The following is a 16,106-nucleotide window of genomic DNA, read 5'->3' on the forward strand; positions in this document are numbered from 1 at the left end:
GGTCATAGGGCAAGGCAGCATCCCAATCCCACGTGAGTCCATCTATCAGGACTCACTATAACATATTTAGGACAAAGATTGTCTTTGACCTTCGACCCATGTCCCTGACCCTCAATCTCTTGACCAGTTACCCATGGCCTTTGATCCTTGACCACTGAACTTTGATCTGTGCCCTGCCCATTGCTCTTCCTTGCCCTGCCTTGTGTTTTGTGCTGATTTGTTGACATTTCTGCATATTGTTCCGGCCTTCTATCATCTCATGTAGACCTTCCAGATTTGGAGAAAGAAGGCATTTCAAACGATGTTGCACCCTGTCTGGAGAAGCAATCAATCAATCAATCAATCAATCAATCAATCAATCAATGTTCTTGTCATAATCATCAGACCCAACATCCCTAGTCAGATATGTTGGACCAGATTGTTTTCAGGGTGTTATGAATAAAACATTCAGACAAAGTGCTGTCCAGAAAATGTAACCCATGTGCATGGTTTGACTCCTTCCTCGATAGTTCCTATATGCAATTATCTCCAAAGCAGTTCAAACAACACCCTGCTAAGATGGCAGTGAGGGTGCATAGGAGAGCATTAAGAAAGCAACACACTTCACACAGTCGTAAAACGCTTTTGAGTTTGACTTTATTCATAAAGACAGACAAAAGACATAAGTCTTGCTTTGTGAAGTGTCACCAACTGAATTGTTTGCCATTAACATACATAGTATTTGTCAATTAAGAAAGAAGAGGACTCACGTCTCTCTCTGGCTCCACCAAAGTGGCTGATTCACACATAAGGGGCAATTTAGTTGCCCATAGAGGTGTATCAGGACAAGAACTGGCAAGTCTATATTATCCCAACACATACATCTTTAGCTCCAAGAACTGTTGTGTTGCCCATCGTCACAAAAGTTATCTTGCATCTTTCTCCAGTGCCCTGCTTGCTGATATTCCATGCTCTAGGGTCCTTCTGATTTTGTGACAGCATGGAAGGAGTCCCAGGAGAAGCAGCAAGTGAGGACAGGACGAAGCCGAGGAACGTTTTCCCAGGCAAAACGAAGCCTGCGTTCCCTCACTCCAGGGCAGCCAGCTCCTCGAGAAGCTCCTCTTTCTCTTGCTGCAATTCCAGCATCCTCTGTTTGTTCTGCTCCAAACGGTCCTCCAGCCACTGCAGGAGTGGGCCACTGATGGCTGACATCTGGCTGCAGAGGTTCTTTGTGAACACTGGCAAGGAAGGCAGATGCAACCATTACTCGAGATAAGCCCTCTCTATCTGCAGGTTGGCATGCCAGCAAAGTGAGTCTTAGCATTCACTTTTTCAGCTCCAAGAGTGATCAAACCCAAGCCAATTTAGCACAGAGTAGTAATAAGAAGGGCAAGGAAGAAAATCCCCCAAAGGTTGCTTTAGGGTGCCAGGGGACGATGCTGTCAAACCACGAAGTGTCTCACAGACTTCCATGATCACAAATCAATACTGTACTAAATAACCGTTTTCCAAATCCTGGTGTTTCTGCTGTAAGACCACCCAATCCTGGGTAAATGGCACAGGAAGGACAAATGAAAGAGACAGCCACTCCAAACAGCACCAAGCCACTCTGGTGTTGTGCTGCTTTTGGCCCTTTTGAAGCCCTGGGTGAGGAAATGGTGGCAGTGATGGCTGGCCCTGGGGCAGTATTGGCTCTTTCCCACCAGAGAATGACCCTAACTATAAAAATCCATACTTTTGGCCCCTAAATCTGCCCTTGACTTTACCCTTGCAGTACCACCTCTCCACAAAACCTGTTCACGTCTATACTTGCAAACCATTCGTGTGGAATAACAACTATTTACTGATTATTGGGACCCAAGAGGCTACTTACTTTACAAATGTGTAAACAACCAAGATATATGTTGGTGCTCTTGATTTGGAAGCCCTTACCTGAGCCATTGTGTATCTTTGTTATTGAATCCAGATGAGTAAGGCTAAACATAGTGAGAGAAAACAAGAAAAGGAGACAATGAAAACTGTTCAGATAATGAAGCGGAAAGCTCAATTTATTCAATTTTACATCCTATCAGTTCTTCCCATTTTATTTGATGTTGCTCCTCTCTCCCCCCAAATCACACTACTTTACTTCATTATATGCCAGTGGTTCCCAACCTTTGGGCCTCCAGGTGTTTTGGACTTCACCTCCCAGAAACCCCAGCCAGCTTACCAGCTATTAGGAACTGTGGGAGCCAAAATCCAAAATACCTGGAGGCCCAAAGGTTGGGAACCACTGTTATATGTCAATGATACCCTCCTGGGAGAACTTCAAAATGATTGATTGGAATAATGCACAGTAATAATATTGCTGATTAAACAAAAACACCCATCAATTCCAAAAGCTCCCCCCACCCCCATGGTTTCTCCCTAGCACCTGACATTCAGTAGCATACTCTCACTGATAATCATAGGCCATCCAGTCTAACCCCATTCTGCCAAGAAGCATCCTCAACAGATAGCCATCCAGTCTCTGCTTAAAAGCCTCCAAAGAAGAAGCCTCCACCACACTCTGGGGCAGAGAGTGAATTCCACTGCTGAACAGCTCCCTCTCTCAAAGTTAGGAAGTTCTTCCTAATGTTCAGATGGAATCTCCTTTCTTGTAGAAGTCATTATTCTGTGTCCTGGTCTCCAGGGCAGCAGAAAACAAGCTTGCTCCCTACTCCCTATGACTTCCTCTCACATGTTGATACATGGCCCTCACCATGTCTCCTCTCAAACCTTCTCTTTTGCAGGCTAAACATGCCTAGCTCTTTAAGTCACTCCGCATGGGGCTTGATCTCCAGACCCTTGATCATTTTAGTCACCCTCCTCTGAGCACATTCCAGTCTGTCAGTATCTTCCTTAAATTGTTGTGCCCAGAATTGGACACAGCATTCCAGATGTGGTCTAACCAAGGCAGAATAGAGGGGTAGCATAACTTTCCTAGATCTGAACACTATACTCGAGATCCAGATTCCATTTTAGCTATCAAAGATAAGAGATGTAATCTGGACATGTCAACTGTTTTGGAATTGAAAAGGGGGAGGGCACATAGAAAAACTAAGAAACGAAGTCCAAAAGCTAAGAATGGGATTCTAAGGCATTTGGAGTCTTGTTTGAAAGTATACACACACACGCACACACACATATATATATATATAACACACATACACACACGTGAATAATATATATAAAATAGGAAGTCAGAGAGCAGTGGCATCATAGGAATATTGTTTTCTGTGAAGTCCTGTGCTTTAATTTGCTTCCAAGGCCTGAGGTGTCCACCGTTGCTATACTTTATGCAAAAGAGATAGAAGGGACCTTGAAAAGGGACACCCATAGTGTGCTAGCCACCCCTGTGATTTAGGAAAGAAGAGAACACTTGGTTTACCTGTGGATTTTCCTATAAGCATCCTGCTCCTCTTGACACAAGATCTTAGGCAGTTCAACAGCTGACTCAAGACACACTTTCCCAATGGTGTTGTGAGGAACAACATGAATCGGAATTTCAATCCTTTCGTATCTAAAAGACAGAAAAACATCAATGTGATTGTCGTGTATGTGGACGCAAGAGTTCTACAGAACAATGCTATTCATGCTTACTTGGAGGCAAGTCCCACTTAAAAGGCAAGGCTTTGCTGAACTCTTCAACTTACTCTGAGCTCTTTTGAGCTTGAATGGACTGGAAACAAGTGTACAGAATCCGTCCTGTCTGAAGAAATCAGTGGAAACATGTTTATAAAAAACACTTAAATCATGTTAATTTACACATCCCCAAACATAACAGTTTATTTCATGTAAACTGCCTGATTCATAGGAGCCCCCCGTGGCACAATGGGTTAAACACTAGAGAGCAAGGATTCCCTGAAAGGCAAAGGCAAAAGGCCACTATAGACCAAAAAGTAATACAGTTATATACTCACAATAATGTATCTCATTTCTATGCTTACAATACTAAAACATTCAATGTACTGGCATCTACTACACAGTATACTTCATGCAATTATTTAAACCAAAAGATTTCTTTATATGGGATAAACAACTAATTCTTACAGCAAAATGCACAGGTTTGTAGGTTCTTTTTGAAAACCAAAAGTTTATCAATAACAATGTTTGTAAGTCTTTTTTGCAAGTCTCTTATCCAGAGCTTCTTGATGTGGGTACACAGCCGATTCTTACAGCTGAATGTACAAGTTTGTAAGTCCTTATTTTAGACCAAAGTTTGTCAACAGTAAAACGCAGTATATCAGTCCTTTTTTAGAATCCACAATTTATAATTGCGTGAAGTATACTTTGTAGTAGATGCCAGTACATTTAATGTTTTAGTATTATAAGCATAGATATGAGATATATTATTGTGAATATATAACTGTATTACTTTTTGGCCTTTGCAATGGGTTAAACCCTTGTGCTGGCTGAACTGCTGACTGAAAGGTTGGCAAACACAGGGAGTGGAGTGAGCTCCCATCTGTCAGCTCCAGCTTCCTGTGTAGGGACATGAGAGAAGCCTCCCACAGGATGGTAAAATATCTGGCCATTGTCCCCTGGGCAACGTCCTTGCAGACAGCCAATTCTCTCACACCAGAAGTGACTTGCAGTTCCTCAAGTCGCTCCTGACATTAAAAATAAGGCCTCCCCCCAATTGCTGCCCACCTGTGAGTTCTTATAAACAGATTACTCTAACCTTTAGCCCCAGGAGAGAAATTAGCCCCTTCCATTCCTTTTGCAGCATCACCGCCCTGTTAATCATGATCCCACATTATCCATTACCCAACCACCATCACCCAATCATTATATATACTAACCACCACCAACTGCTTGGCATTCCACAATATCAACTATGATCAACTGCAGGACATGACATAATCCCTCTAATGCTTGGATAAAGAACATAAATATTTTTGATATTGCACTCATCTCCACAGACTATGCTGGCCAGGGCTGGGGAAGAATTCAGGACAACAACAGGTGAGGCCAACACAGTCCTCGCCCCTGCTCTAAATACAAACAGAATGTTCATTCCACATGAGAACAGATAGTGAGATATTTGCTTTGAGACATGAGTGGAGGATATTTATCTGTATCCTGTTTACCTTTGTGTTTTTGTCCTCAATAAAGCAGGAGAATATCAGCCCCACAAAGCCTTGGTCCATCATCTGATACATTGCTTGTGTACGGACATCTATGCACATAAAAAACAGGGAACACAAACCACAAAGTCAAGAGTTCACAGGTCCCTCCTTGAAAAGTAATCACAGGACCGTCTCCCTTGAAGACTCAAACCAGACACAGATGTCAGTTTTATGCAGAAATAGCCAAGCTTTGGAAAGAACCACTAAAGGGATGACATCTGATAGATAATATTATAAAGAAAGCTGCAATCAAGCTCCAAATAATCCCCAAAGTTGTTGTTTGTTGAAACAAAAACGAATACAATTAAAAAACCCACAGCAATGAAAAAAGAATGAATTCCATCCACTGTCATCCAGCTGAAGCTCTGAATATATCTATCTATATATATAAGAAATAAAATGTTAGTTTGTGCGATTAACGTAACTCAAAAACCACTGGATGAATTGACACCAAATTTGGACACAAGACACCTAACAACCCAATATATGTCCTTCACTCAAAAAAGATTGATTTTGTCATTTGGGAGTGGCAGTTTCTGGGATTTATAGTTCACCTACAATCAAAGAGCATTCTGAACCCCACCAACGATGGAATTGAACCAAACGTGGCACACAGTTCTCCCATGACCAACAGAAAATACTGGAAGGGTTTGGTGGGCAGTGTTCTTTGGTTTTGGAGTTGTAGTTCCCCTACATCCAGAGGTCACTGTGGACTCAAACAATGATGGATCTGGACCAAACTCTACATGAATACTCAATATGCCCAAATGTGAACACTGGTGGAGTTTAGGGAAAATAGAATCTTGACATTTGGGAGTTGTAGTTGCTGGAATGTATAGTTCATCTAGAATCACAGAGCATTCTGAACCCCACCAATGATAGAATTGGGCCAAACCTCCCACACAGAACCTCCATAACCACCAGAGTGGGCCACAGCAACGCATGGCAGGGAATGGCACATATATATATATATATACACATACATACATACACACACATACACACACACATATATATATGTATGTATATGTATAAAGATTTGTCTACTGGCCCAAAGGCAGGGAGCATGATTTGGAAGAAAGCTCCAAAAATTGACAAGAGCCACCTTTATAGCCCCATCTCATGTCCTCCTCCCAATAATCTTAACACCTAGGCAGGTTGTATGGAAGAATATGATCCTTCAAATATAATAACCCTTGGAAATCGAAAGCTAATCAATGGAACTTTTTTGCCCTCACTTCTCCCTCCTTTTTGGCTGCTTCAGTCCTATGCCATAAATATTGTTTGTTACATAGTTTAATGACCACCACCTTCCAAGGTTTGCAGGATTACAGTTCCCATCATCCTTTAGCATTGCCAATGCAGGAGAGAGCTGAAAAAGCTATGGCTTAGCAACATCTCGAGGGTCACACATTCTCAATCCCATCCTAGACAAGATAAAGGGAAAACTTCAAAGAGAATGATCTTACCTACATGAGATGGCCAGACTGTTATGTGCGGATGAGAATGATACCAGCCCACAACTCTCATAGGCCGCCCTGTTAATTCAGCCAATCTGTGTGCTAGTTAAGGTCTTGTTTTTAAAAATGTTAGATATGGCTATACCCGGACTCCCACACTGCACCACTAAACTTAGCTGACCCTTATAACATCACACTGGTTACAAATGTAATTATTTCTAAAAAATATACGAGACAAAGGTGTTTATTTAATATTGTATCACATCATTACAATTTTGGTCTTTGCTTCCTTTGTTTTTTTTAATGGAAATAAGTGCCCTCTGGTGACACAGCAGGTTAAATCTGCTGAGCTGCTGAACTTGCTGACTGGAAGGTTGGCGGTTTGAAACCGGGGAGCAAGGTGAGCTCCCACTGTTAGGCCCAGCTTCTGCCAACCTAGCAATTCAAAAACATGCACATGTGAGTAGATCAACAGGTACCGCTTCAGCAGGAAGGTAACTGCACTCCATGCAGTCATGCTGGCCACATGACCTAGGAGGTGTCTACAGACAATGCCAGCTCTTCGGCTTAGAAATGGAGATGAGCACCAACCCCCAGAGTTGGACACAACTAGACTTAATGTTGGGGAAAACCTATACCTTTAGTGTATTAATTATACTTGAAATAAGGAAGAACTAGTGGAGACAAAATAATGGCCCCTGTTTTCTAGTTTGCTTCTTTTAATGAAGATGAGAGGGATGTGTCAGCTCCTCAAACTGGCTAAAGCAAAGGTCTTCTTTATAGTACAATGGTCCTCATAGTTTAGACCTATGTAGCTTTATTCATCACAGAACATAACATTTGAAGAAAGTTCAATTTGTCATTATATCCTGAATAAACAATACTTACATTAGACATGACATTTTTCTTTAAAATTCAAGTTATATATAAATTTCTAAAATAATGAAATCTCTAAAGGATGTAAATATTATATTTCTCTTTTTCTGGAAAAAAAAATTCTTAACCAAAAAAACCCGTCTCCTTTTCATTGATTCCCCATAATCTCCATCAAAGGATATCTCTGCTTCTGTCGAAGCAGCTGAGAGCTGCTCAGGAGAAATCTCCACCCGGTCCTTTCTTTTATCCGACCTTCGGAGAATGATCACCGAATGAATATGAACAATTCGACTAGTGTCGACCTGGAGACAAATCCAGAATACAACTCTTATTAATAGCTCCTTGTATTTATGTCCCATTTTGTGATTTAATGAGTTTATTTTGCAAGCAAGGCTGCCTTCAGTCCAGCTGCACTTCTGAGATGGCAGAAATTAAAACCCAATAGAAAAGCAGATTTTGTTTTTAAAAAGAAGGCGAGTGAGAATAAGCAACAGTATCAGAAGAATGACAAGAGAGTAACGCAGGCTGGATCTACACTGCCATATAACCCAGTTCATAGAGGATATATAGGGGCCCTTCCACAAAGTCCTATACCTCAGAATTTCACGGCAGAAAATCCCACATTATCTGAGTGTGGACAAGGGGCCCTTCCACACAACCCTATATCCCAAAACATCAAAGCAGGATATCCCACAATATCTGGTTTGAACTGGGTTATCTGAGGGCCCTTCCACACAGCCCTATAATCCAGAATATCCAGGCAGAAAACCAGATGAGAGACTCCCCCCTGGGCACACAGAGGACTGGGCGACTTGGAAGGCGCTGAACAGACTGCGCTCTGGCACCACGAGATGCAGAGCCAACCTCAAGAAATGGGGCTACAAAGTGGAATCCTTGACATGCGAGTGTGGAGAGGAGCAAACCACTGACCACCTGCTGCAATGCACCCTGAGCCCTGCCAAATGCACAATGGAGGAACCTTCTTGCGGCAACACCAGAGGCACTCCAAGGGGACAGATACTGGTCAAAGGACATTTAATCAACTACCAAGCTTGCAAACTGTGTATTTTGTTTGTTTGTTCTGTCAAAAAATTAATACAACTGTTCGGTTGCCTGACACGATAAATAAATAAATGCCTTGATATTCTGGGATATAGGGCTGTGTGGGAGGGCGTTGAGACCACAAGATGTGAATTTCCTCCTCGGAAAGAAGGGAAATCCACTCCTGGGAGAGCTGTTATCCTGGGGGAAAGGGCCCCCTCCCCGCTGGAGCTTTCTTCCCCCTCCCACCGAAGGAAGGAAGGAAGGCCTGTTCCTCGGCTGGGGCGCCTCACCTCCCCGATGCAGAGGCCCATGACCTCCTCCTTCTCGGTGCTGAGCGCGTGGTTCAGGCAGACCAGGAAGGCGTCGGCCTCCAGGTGGGCCGCCTGCACCGCCATCCCGGCCTCCTTCTCTCCTCCTCCTCCCAGGCAGGAGAACCCGCAGCCGATCCCCGAGGGCCCTCTCCTTCCGCGTCTCCCGGACAACGCCGACTTCCGGTTCCGGTCCCCGACTAGTCCTTTACCGGAAGTGCCCGGCCAGCTCACAGAAGACGCGTTGGATGGGTTCCGCTGCTAACGCTGAGCCAGGTCGGTTCCGCTCGTGGGAGACCGGGGGCAGGGTGTCATTATCGTTACTACCATGTTTTGGGGGGAGGCGGAAAACTAATCGGGAAAGGGGAAGGGTGTCTAAGGGTGTGTGAACCTACTCGAGCGGAGGCTTGACTCTCCCCGTGTAGGCCTCTCTCCTGTTGCCATGGGAACTCCTCTGCGGGGCGCTTTACCCCTCTCGAAGGAAGCCGGTTGGGTTTGTTGTGGTTGTGTTTTGTGTCCCCTCGAGGCCTTCTCAGGTGGTTCCAGCCCTTCTCTGAATTGGCCCAGAAGGATTTGCCTTGGCTTTCCTTCTGAGGCTGAGAGAGTGTGACTCGCCCAAGGTGACGAAGGCCCTTCCACACAGCCCTCTAACCCAGAATCTCAAGGGGGGAAATCCCACAATATCTGCTTTGAACTGGGTTATCTTAGGACCCTTCCACACAGCCCTCTAACCCAGAATATCAAGGCAGAAAACCCCACAATATCTGCTTTGAACTGGGTTATCAGAGGGCCCTTCCACACAGCCCTATAACCCAGAATATCAAGGGAGCAAACCCCACAATCTCTGCTTTGAACTGGGTTAGCTTAGGACCCTTCCACACAGCCCTATAACCCAGAATATCAAGGGAGCAAACCCCACAATCTCTGCTTTGAACTGGGTTAGCTTAGGACCCTTCCACACAGCCCTTTAACCCAGAATATCAAGGGTCAAAATCCCACAATATCTGCTTTGAACTGGGTTATCTGAAGACCCTTCCACACAGCCCTATAACCCAGAATATCAAGGGAGAAAATCCCACAATCTCTTCTTTGAACTGGGTTATCTGAGTCCACACTCAGATAATGTGGGATTTTCTGCCTTGATATTCTAGGATATAACGGTATGTGGAAGGGCCCATATCCACATAACTCAGAATATCAAAGCAGATCATCCACAATGTGAACTGAGTTATCCGAGCCAACACTGTCATATAGATGAAGAGAAACTACTACTTCACTCGGGCCAATCGATCACAGTAGCCCATTTAACAACTTTGGCGATACAATCTTTGCACACATCTGTGAACTTTCGTGTTGTTTTGATATATTAATTAAAATGTTTTATATTCAAGTTCTATGTTAGTTATAATTTTCAATTGATTATTTTTATTTAAATTACTGTTATGCTTAAATAGCTCTTTATGCGGGGTTATTTTGGGTTATTATATTTGTATTTACTGTTACTGAGGCATTTAATGTTTGCCTTTTTATTTGTTGGAATCTGCCCTGAATCTCTCAGGGGAGATAGGGTGGAATATAAATAAAGTTTATTATTATTATTTTACTGACACAAAACCACAGTATGTCACAGCAAACAAGACCTATATGCTGAATTTCATATCACAAAATCACAAGTTGAACACTTCCCAAGCATCTAGGACTGTGTGATGTATTTTCGAATGATGGGCGCAGATCCAAGTAAGGTGGCCTTTTGCAGTTGACAGATTGTGATGTTGTCAATGTTTATTGTTTCCAAATGCCAGCTGAGATCTTTTGGCACGGCACCTAGTGTGCCGATGACCACTGGGACCAGCTGTACTGGTTTATGCCAGAGCTTTTGCAGTTTGTTTTTGAGGTCCTGATAAAAGCTGAGCTTTTCCTGTTGTTTTTCCTCAACTTGACTGTCACCCGGTATGGCGACATCTATTATTATTATTATTATTATTATTATTATTATCTTTGGTGTAATCTGTAATCATTATTTACTTGAAATTGCAGCTCTGGCAGTAAATTTTCAGGACAGTTCAGTCATTCCTCTTTCGCCATTCCTAATCTCATCTTTTTTTCCCCTTTTCATTTTGCTGGAAAATATGCCACCAGCAGTGTCCTTTTAATTCATCCTCTTTGTTATTTTGGTTTTCCTAGTTGTGAAAAATTGCAAGTCAATTGTATTTGCATGCTTTCCACTACACTTAGGATGTCACACATGTTTGCTACAATGAGAAAGAGCAAGAAACTTTGTCAAAGTCGAAGTCTTGGAAGCCTTATTTAAGACTCCTGGGGTGCTTTAAGTGGTCACCTTCTGCAAGCGTATCATTGCACCCTGTTGCTCTTTCTTTTTTACTCCATGTACTGTATTAATCAGAATTCAACTCTTAAGAAGAAAAGATAGGGAAATGACCATTTGTTTCCGGGTCTGGAGGTAGCAGCTGCATTACAGAAATAAAGGTTGCTTATAGGTGTGAGGAAACAATTGCCTTTGTGGAGAGAAAAAGTTGGGTATAAATAAACACAATAATAGTAAGTATAATAATAGACATTGAGACCTCAGGCTGGGGATCCATAGTTGTATATTTACTATGCTGACTGTCTTCTCTCCACAATTCCTTTGTTTTGCATGAACAGAAAATCACCCAGACTCTTAAACCACCACCTTTTTTGTTATTGGTTATGTTAAAGTGAATGACCTTAATAGGTGTTATGGGGAAATAGTGCAGTAATGCAGGCTGAATGCTGTATTTCTGAATGTGTGAATACAAGACCTCTTGGGACATTTGAGGTGCAGCTTGGAAGAGTGGGGGAAACTTTGCTGAGAAATCTCTTGCTTCTGAATCAATTCTGACTGTAGGCCAAACAGATAAGTGCTGCTGGGAGTGTGTACAGCTTCTCTTCGTTGCCATGAATAAATGATGTGATTTTGAATTTGCCACATCAGACTGATTCTAGGGGTGTCAACTTCTTGAAAATGGGGAAAGGAACAGCATTACATGCGACAATTTCATGATGAGTCCTACTTCCTGCTCGGAAACGGCTTGCATGGAACTTATATAGCACTGACTCACAGTTTCCCAAGTCTGCGCCCTCTACAGCATATGGCACGATTAGCAAAAAGGCTTGAATGATTTTTTTCTGGCCAGAGAATTGGCCTCCTTCAGTCTGACTGCAGATGCGAAGCATTCTTTTCTCTTGGGAGTTAACACTTGAGTCCCCTCCATTTTTCTTAGTTTTATATTCTCAATGTGTTTACATGTGAAGCCATTTTTCCCTTTATAAAAGTTCAGAACATTGTTGTTATTTCACTACTTGTAACCAAAGGAAAGAGAATGTTCTTTTTTTCTGTGCACTTGGAAATACTTTTTTTCTCCCTAAAATCTTTATTTCACATTTCTTGTTTCTTCCCTCACATTACTGAAGTATGGTTTTCCTGAACTGCATTTTGCTAATGTTCATCCTTTTTCCAATTTGAGACTGAGAAGTTTCATCTGTAGGATGATATTCTTGCACATGTTTCATTTGCCTTTCACTCTGTTTTTATAATCAGCGGGATAATAAAAAAGTCTATCTGCACAAAGATCACCATGTCACCAGTGCATTTGTTAGATGCCAGTGAAAAAGCATCTCCTTAAAAAAACAAAAAACATTTGTGATTCTAGACCAGAAAACACTGCCTAACCATGTAGTTGGAGCAGGGACAGAAAGGGCAGAAGAATATCCTGCTCATTGAGAGGAAGTGATATAGCAAATTTCCCTCTTTTTCATAGTTTTGAATTCTTTCTCTCTTAATTAATGCCAGCAGAGGTAGTTACTATGACTCACCAGATATTTTGAACCGCAGCTCTCATTGGTCCTCACTATCGGGTATGTTTACTAGGGCTGGTGTGTATCTGGTGGACCACAACTGGGCATATAGTATTTTGAGGAACAGCAGAAGAAAGAAGTAAAGCAGAAATATGATTGGTGCAGCTCCTGTGATTTCAAGATTTTATGTCAGAAAGAGACCGGCACAGTTCCTCCCTTCTCCAATGGCCCATGGAAGCAGAGATTACAGAAATGGACGGAAGAAAAGACATCAGAAAAGAAGACATGAAGACAAACTGCTGGAAGGACTCAGCACCAATTAAATGGTCAACTAAGGCATCTCCTGGACATATTCAGTCTGTCAGTCACCCTTTGCTGTTGACCGAACAGCATGAATCCTCAAATACTTTGCAGATGACAGAAGGGTCTCACTGAACAAGGTCAGATTACATGTCATGAGTCTGTAGCACTTCTCCTTCCTGAAGACTGAAATGTGCCCTTTAGGTGTGGTGCAACTCATTGAGTACCTTCTAAGGTTACAGTGGAAGGCATGTGTTTCCTAAATTTCTCCCCTGCTAACCCCTTTCCTCATTTTTTAAATGTTTCATAAAAAAACAAGTACTTTATACCTCAGTTAACAAAGTAGATATGTTATTGAATATTTTTGAACAGAAAGTTTGATCTGTTCATGTACACCAAAACCAGAGGGGATAGAAAGGAAGAGTAACAACAATCTCCGGTAAACGTCTTTACCAAAGCTAACAATATGAGCATGTAGAAACCAAATCAGATTAAATTTGTATGAAAGACTGAAACATTTTGAACTTTCTAGAGCCAATTTGAAGGCTTGTTCCAAAATACATCCAGATATGGTTTTCACTCACTTTCTTCCATCTTTTTTCCCTGATTGCCATTTTGGTGGTTAAACCTGTAGATCTTTTTAATGTGCCGAGGGCTCACTGGTGAGGCAGGCCCTTTTTGTTTTGCTGATTCCACATAATCAGAAAGGGATTCTGGAAACGGCTGCCATTTATCTGCCTGCTGGAGGCAAGCAAATATAACTACAATAGGATTGGCTGCAGTAAAATCCCAAGCTTTCCCACATCAAATTTTATTGTACTGCTTACTGTTTGCATATTGCAACTGGTTTCTCTGGTCCTTCTTCGCCATACTCCCAGTGCTGATGCTGCTAAAACCTAAATCGGGAAATGTATGTGGAGGCAAAAGCGGGGCTGGTAGTCAGGCAAAAGCGGGGCTGGTAGTCTGCAAAAAGGAACATCCTTGTTGTGAGGCTGTGTTAACTGAGGTATATGCTTGTACACCAGAACCACATGCTAGTTGGATAGAGAACTAACAGTTCATTCCGTATCTTTATTCCAAGGCCAAGGGGACCATGTGTAGAAGGGGAATGGAGGGAGGGCCTTCCTAGCAACGTAATTGGGAATGGCGGAAGGAGAGGAAGACGGCGATGCCCGGTCCCCACCTGTCCGCCTTTGGGTGCGACGGACGGGTGTCTATTGTGATGAGAACCAGAAGACATGGCTGGTGACACCCGAAGAGGCAAGTAAGAATACTCCCTGCCCTTTTTTGTTTGGATGATTTTGGTGTTTGGCTTGAATTGTTTAAGCAACTGCTCACATTTTTTGCCCTTTTTTGTTGCATTATGCTTTTCCCCTAGGAAGCAGGCATCCTCCAAGCTCGGATAAGAAGGGTCCAGGTCCCTCTGGGCGAGGCGATGCGCCCCAGCCGCCTCCCTGCATCCCAGCTGCCCCATATGTGGCAGCTCTCAGAGGGGCAGCAGTATCGGGATAGTAACTCCCGCATCTGGGGCATTGAACACCATTTAATGGTAGGTAGAGCTGCAAACATGCTCAGCTATGAGTTTTTGGAAAGCTGGCACCAATGATTCAGTAGCTCTGAAAGCTCTTTTTGTCTCTTACAGATCACTGGAGTGGAGGAGCTGCTCCTGAAACTCCTGTCAAGTGATTAAATCTAGTAAGCGTTGCTTCCCCTTCCCCTCCTTCTTCTTCCCTGTGCTCAGTTTTTTCCACTCCACTTGCAGTAGTTCTTTAATGGTGGTTTTTTGTCTTTCAGGAGCTGTGCCTCTAGGATGCTGTCCCTGTTTGTTTTTTATGTGGTCACTCCCAACACTGCAATGCCACTGCCTCTGTGGCAGTGTGTGCCCGGCATCTCTCTTAACAGCCCACAACAGTGCCACCTGAGACCTTAGGACAGACTGTGGAGAAGTGTTCCCATGGCCCAGTTGAAATAACAGGGGGAGTTTTAGGTAGGCAGCATGGGATTCCTCATGCTTCAGTTGGGAAATGAATCAGGGCACCAAGATTATCACATGCTGAGGGTCAACAAGAGGCAGTAATCACGCCAGTGCTGTTCTACATAGGTTTGCACAAGAATTTGGGTGATCGTTGCCTCGGATGCAGTGCTGGATGAGATCAACTCTTAGTGTTATTTAGTAATGCACTTCATAAGTCTTTTCCTCCAATTAAATGTCTTGAAAGACACTATTCTGTTCTCTATGGCTGCTGTAAATTTGGTTCATGGTATTCGTTGTCTGTTCTAGCATGGCCAGAAGTTACTTCACCCTCTTCTTGTTACACAGGGTGTTGTCATCCAGGGTAGAACCCTGTCTCCAACATTCAGCCAGTGCTTTTTTCTTTACAACTCTGTTTAAGACTTTTGTTTCAATAAAGTTCACTACAGTTGCTGTTCCTTGATAGATTCAACCCTCTTTAAGAACATCAGCGTTTTGATTGAAGATAGATGCTTTTGAGTGGAGACTAGCATCAGAGAGACTGGTGTTTCTCCTCATATCATTTCAAAAACTGGCATTTTGCAAGGCTGTGTGGCTTGGGGGAACTGCAAGAGCGAAAAGTGCCAATCCGATCAAGAAAGAAAACCTCCAGACTTTCAAATATTTCTCTGTTTTCTTTGTTCAACAAACTTTGTGGGAGGCAGGTGATGGTTGTGTTGTATAGGTTCATCTGGGTGGATAAGGAAGACTGGTTCTGATGATGGCACCAAGTGAAGTGAGGTCTCACGAGCGGGGTCTTGTTTCTGGGCAGGAAAAGATCTGAAGAGATCCCTAATCTTGCTCTTCCATTTTTTTTTTTTTTTTGGAGCTCACATATGCTTTATTTAGACCAGTGGTTCCCAACCTTTTTTTGACCTGGGGCCATTCTCCAACGTTAGTACCAAATGGATTCCAAATTATTTTTTGATCATCTTTAGATTCGGTTTGGTTATTTGGGGTGCTGATTCAGAAAATTGCATTGGATAGACCACATCAGCTGTAGTTTCTGATACAGAACATATGCCATCCAGTAGTCACCAACTGCTCGCCCACAGAAAACCATATTCTCACTCCTGCCTCCATCGCAAACGTGACTGCTGGGGACGAGGGAGAGGGCCTTCTCTGTGGTGGCCCCTCGGCT

General features: G+C 42.9%; 2 protein-coding genes across 3 annotated transcripts; one reads left to right on the forward strand and one right to left on the reverse strand.

The window, feature by feature from the left end:
* Positions 1-614: 614 nt before the first annotated feature.
* BRCC3 (BRCA1/BRCA2-containing complex subunit 3) lies at positions 615-9,012 on the reverse strand. The gene is made up of 8 exons (XM_067471536.1): positions 8,800-9,012; positions 7,647-7,767; positions 6,599-6,685; positions 5,091-5,179; positions 3,654-3,709; positions 3,389-3,520; positions 1,912-1,955; positions 615-1,217 (listed from the first exon to the last, which is right to left on the reverse strand). Exons 1-8 carry the CDS (start codon positions 8,902-8,904, stop codon positions 1,066-1,068), a joined length of 786 nt encoding a protein of 261 aa, XP_067327637.1. The 5' UTR covers positions 8,905-9,012; the 3' UTR covers positions 615-1,065.
* Positions 9,013-9,036: 24 nt separating this feature from the next.
* MTCP1 (mature T cell proliferation 1) lies at positions 9,037-14,654 on the forward strand. 2 transcript variants are annotated; one of them, XM_067471537.1, is made up of 4 exons: positions 9,037-9,093; positions 14,036-14,218; positions 14,337-14,503; positions 14,597-14,654. In XM_067471537.1, the coding sequence occupies exons 2-4, from the start codon at positions 14,098-14,100 to the stop codon at positions 14,642-14,644; spliced, it is 336 nt and encodes a 111-aa protein (XP_067327638.1). In that variant the 5' UTR covers positions 9,037-9,093; positions 14,036-14,097; the 3' UTR covers positions 14,645-14,654. The 2 variants fall into 2 exon arrangements, with proteins under 2 accessions (XP_067327638.1, XP_067327639.1); XM_067471538.1 differs by lacking the exon at positions 9,037-9,093 and adding an exon at positions 10,195-13,094.
* The last annotated feature ends 1,452 nt before the right edge of the window (positions 14,655-16,106 follow it).

The sequence above is a fragment of the Anolis sagrei genome, chromosome 10 (genome assembly GCF_037176765.1).
Source record: "Anolis sagrei isolate rAnoSag1 chromosome 10, rAnoSag1.mat, whole genome shotgun sequence".
Lineage (NCBI taxonomy): Eukaryota > Metazoa > Chordata > Lepidosauria > Squamata > Dactyloidae > Anolis > Anolis sagrei.

Bases quoted from the DNA above. Each gene is read 5' to 3' on its own strand.
- BRCC3 (XM_067471536.1), bottom strand. From the start codon at position 8,904: ATGGCGGTGCAGGCGGCCCACCTGGAGGCCGACGCCTTCCTGGTCTGC. The intron at 5,180-6,598 runs GTAAGATCATTC...TTATGTGCATAG, and splicing joins AGTCTGGCCATCTCATGTAG to ATGTCCGTACACAAGCAATG. The intron at 1,956-3,388 runs GTAAACCAAGTG...CACTATGTTTAG, and splicing joins GCTTATAGGAAAATCCACAG to CCTTACTCATCTGGATTCAA.
- MTCP1 (XM_067471537.1), top strand. From the start codon at position 14,098: ATGGCGGAAGGAGAGGAAGACGGCGATGCCCGGTCCCCACCTGTCCGC. The intron at 14,219-14,336 runs GTAAGAATACTC...TCCCCTAGGAAG, and splicing joins GGTGACACCCGAAGAGGCAA to CAGGCATCCTCCAAGCTCGG. The intron at 14,504-14,596 runs GTAGGTAGAGCT...TGTCTCTTACAG, and splicing joins GCATTGAACACCATTTAATG to ATCACTGGAGTGGAGGAGCT.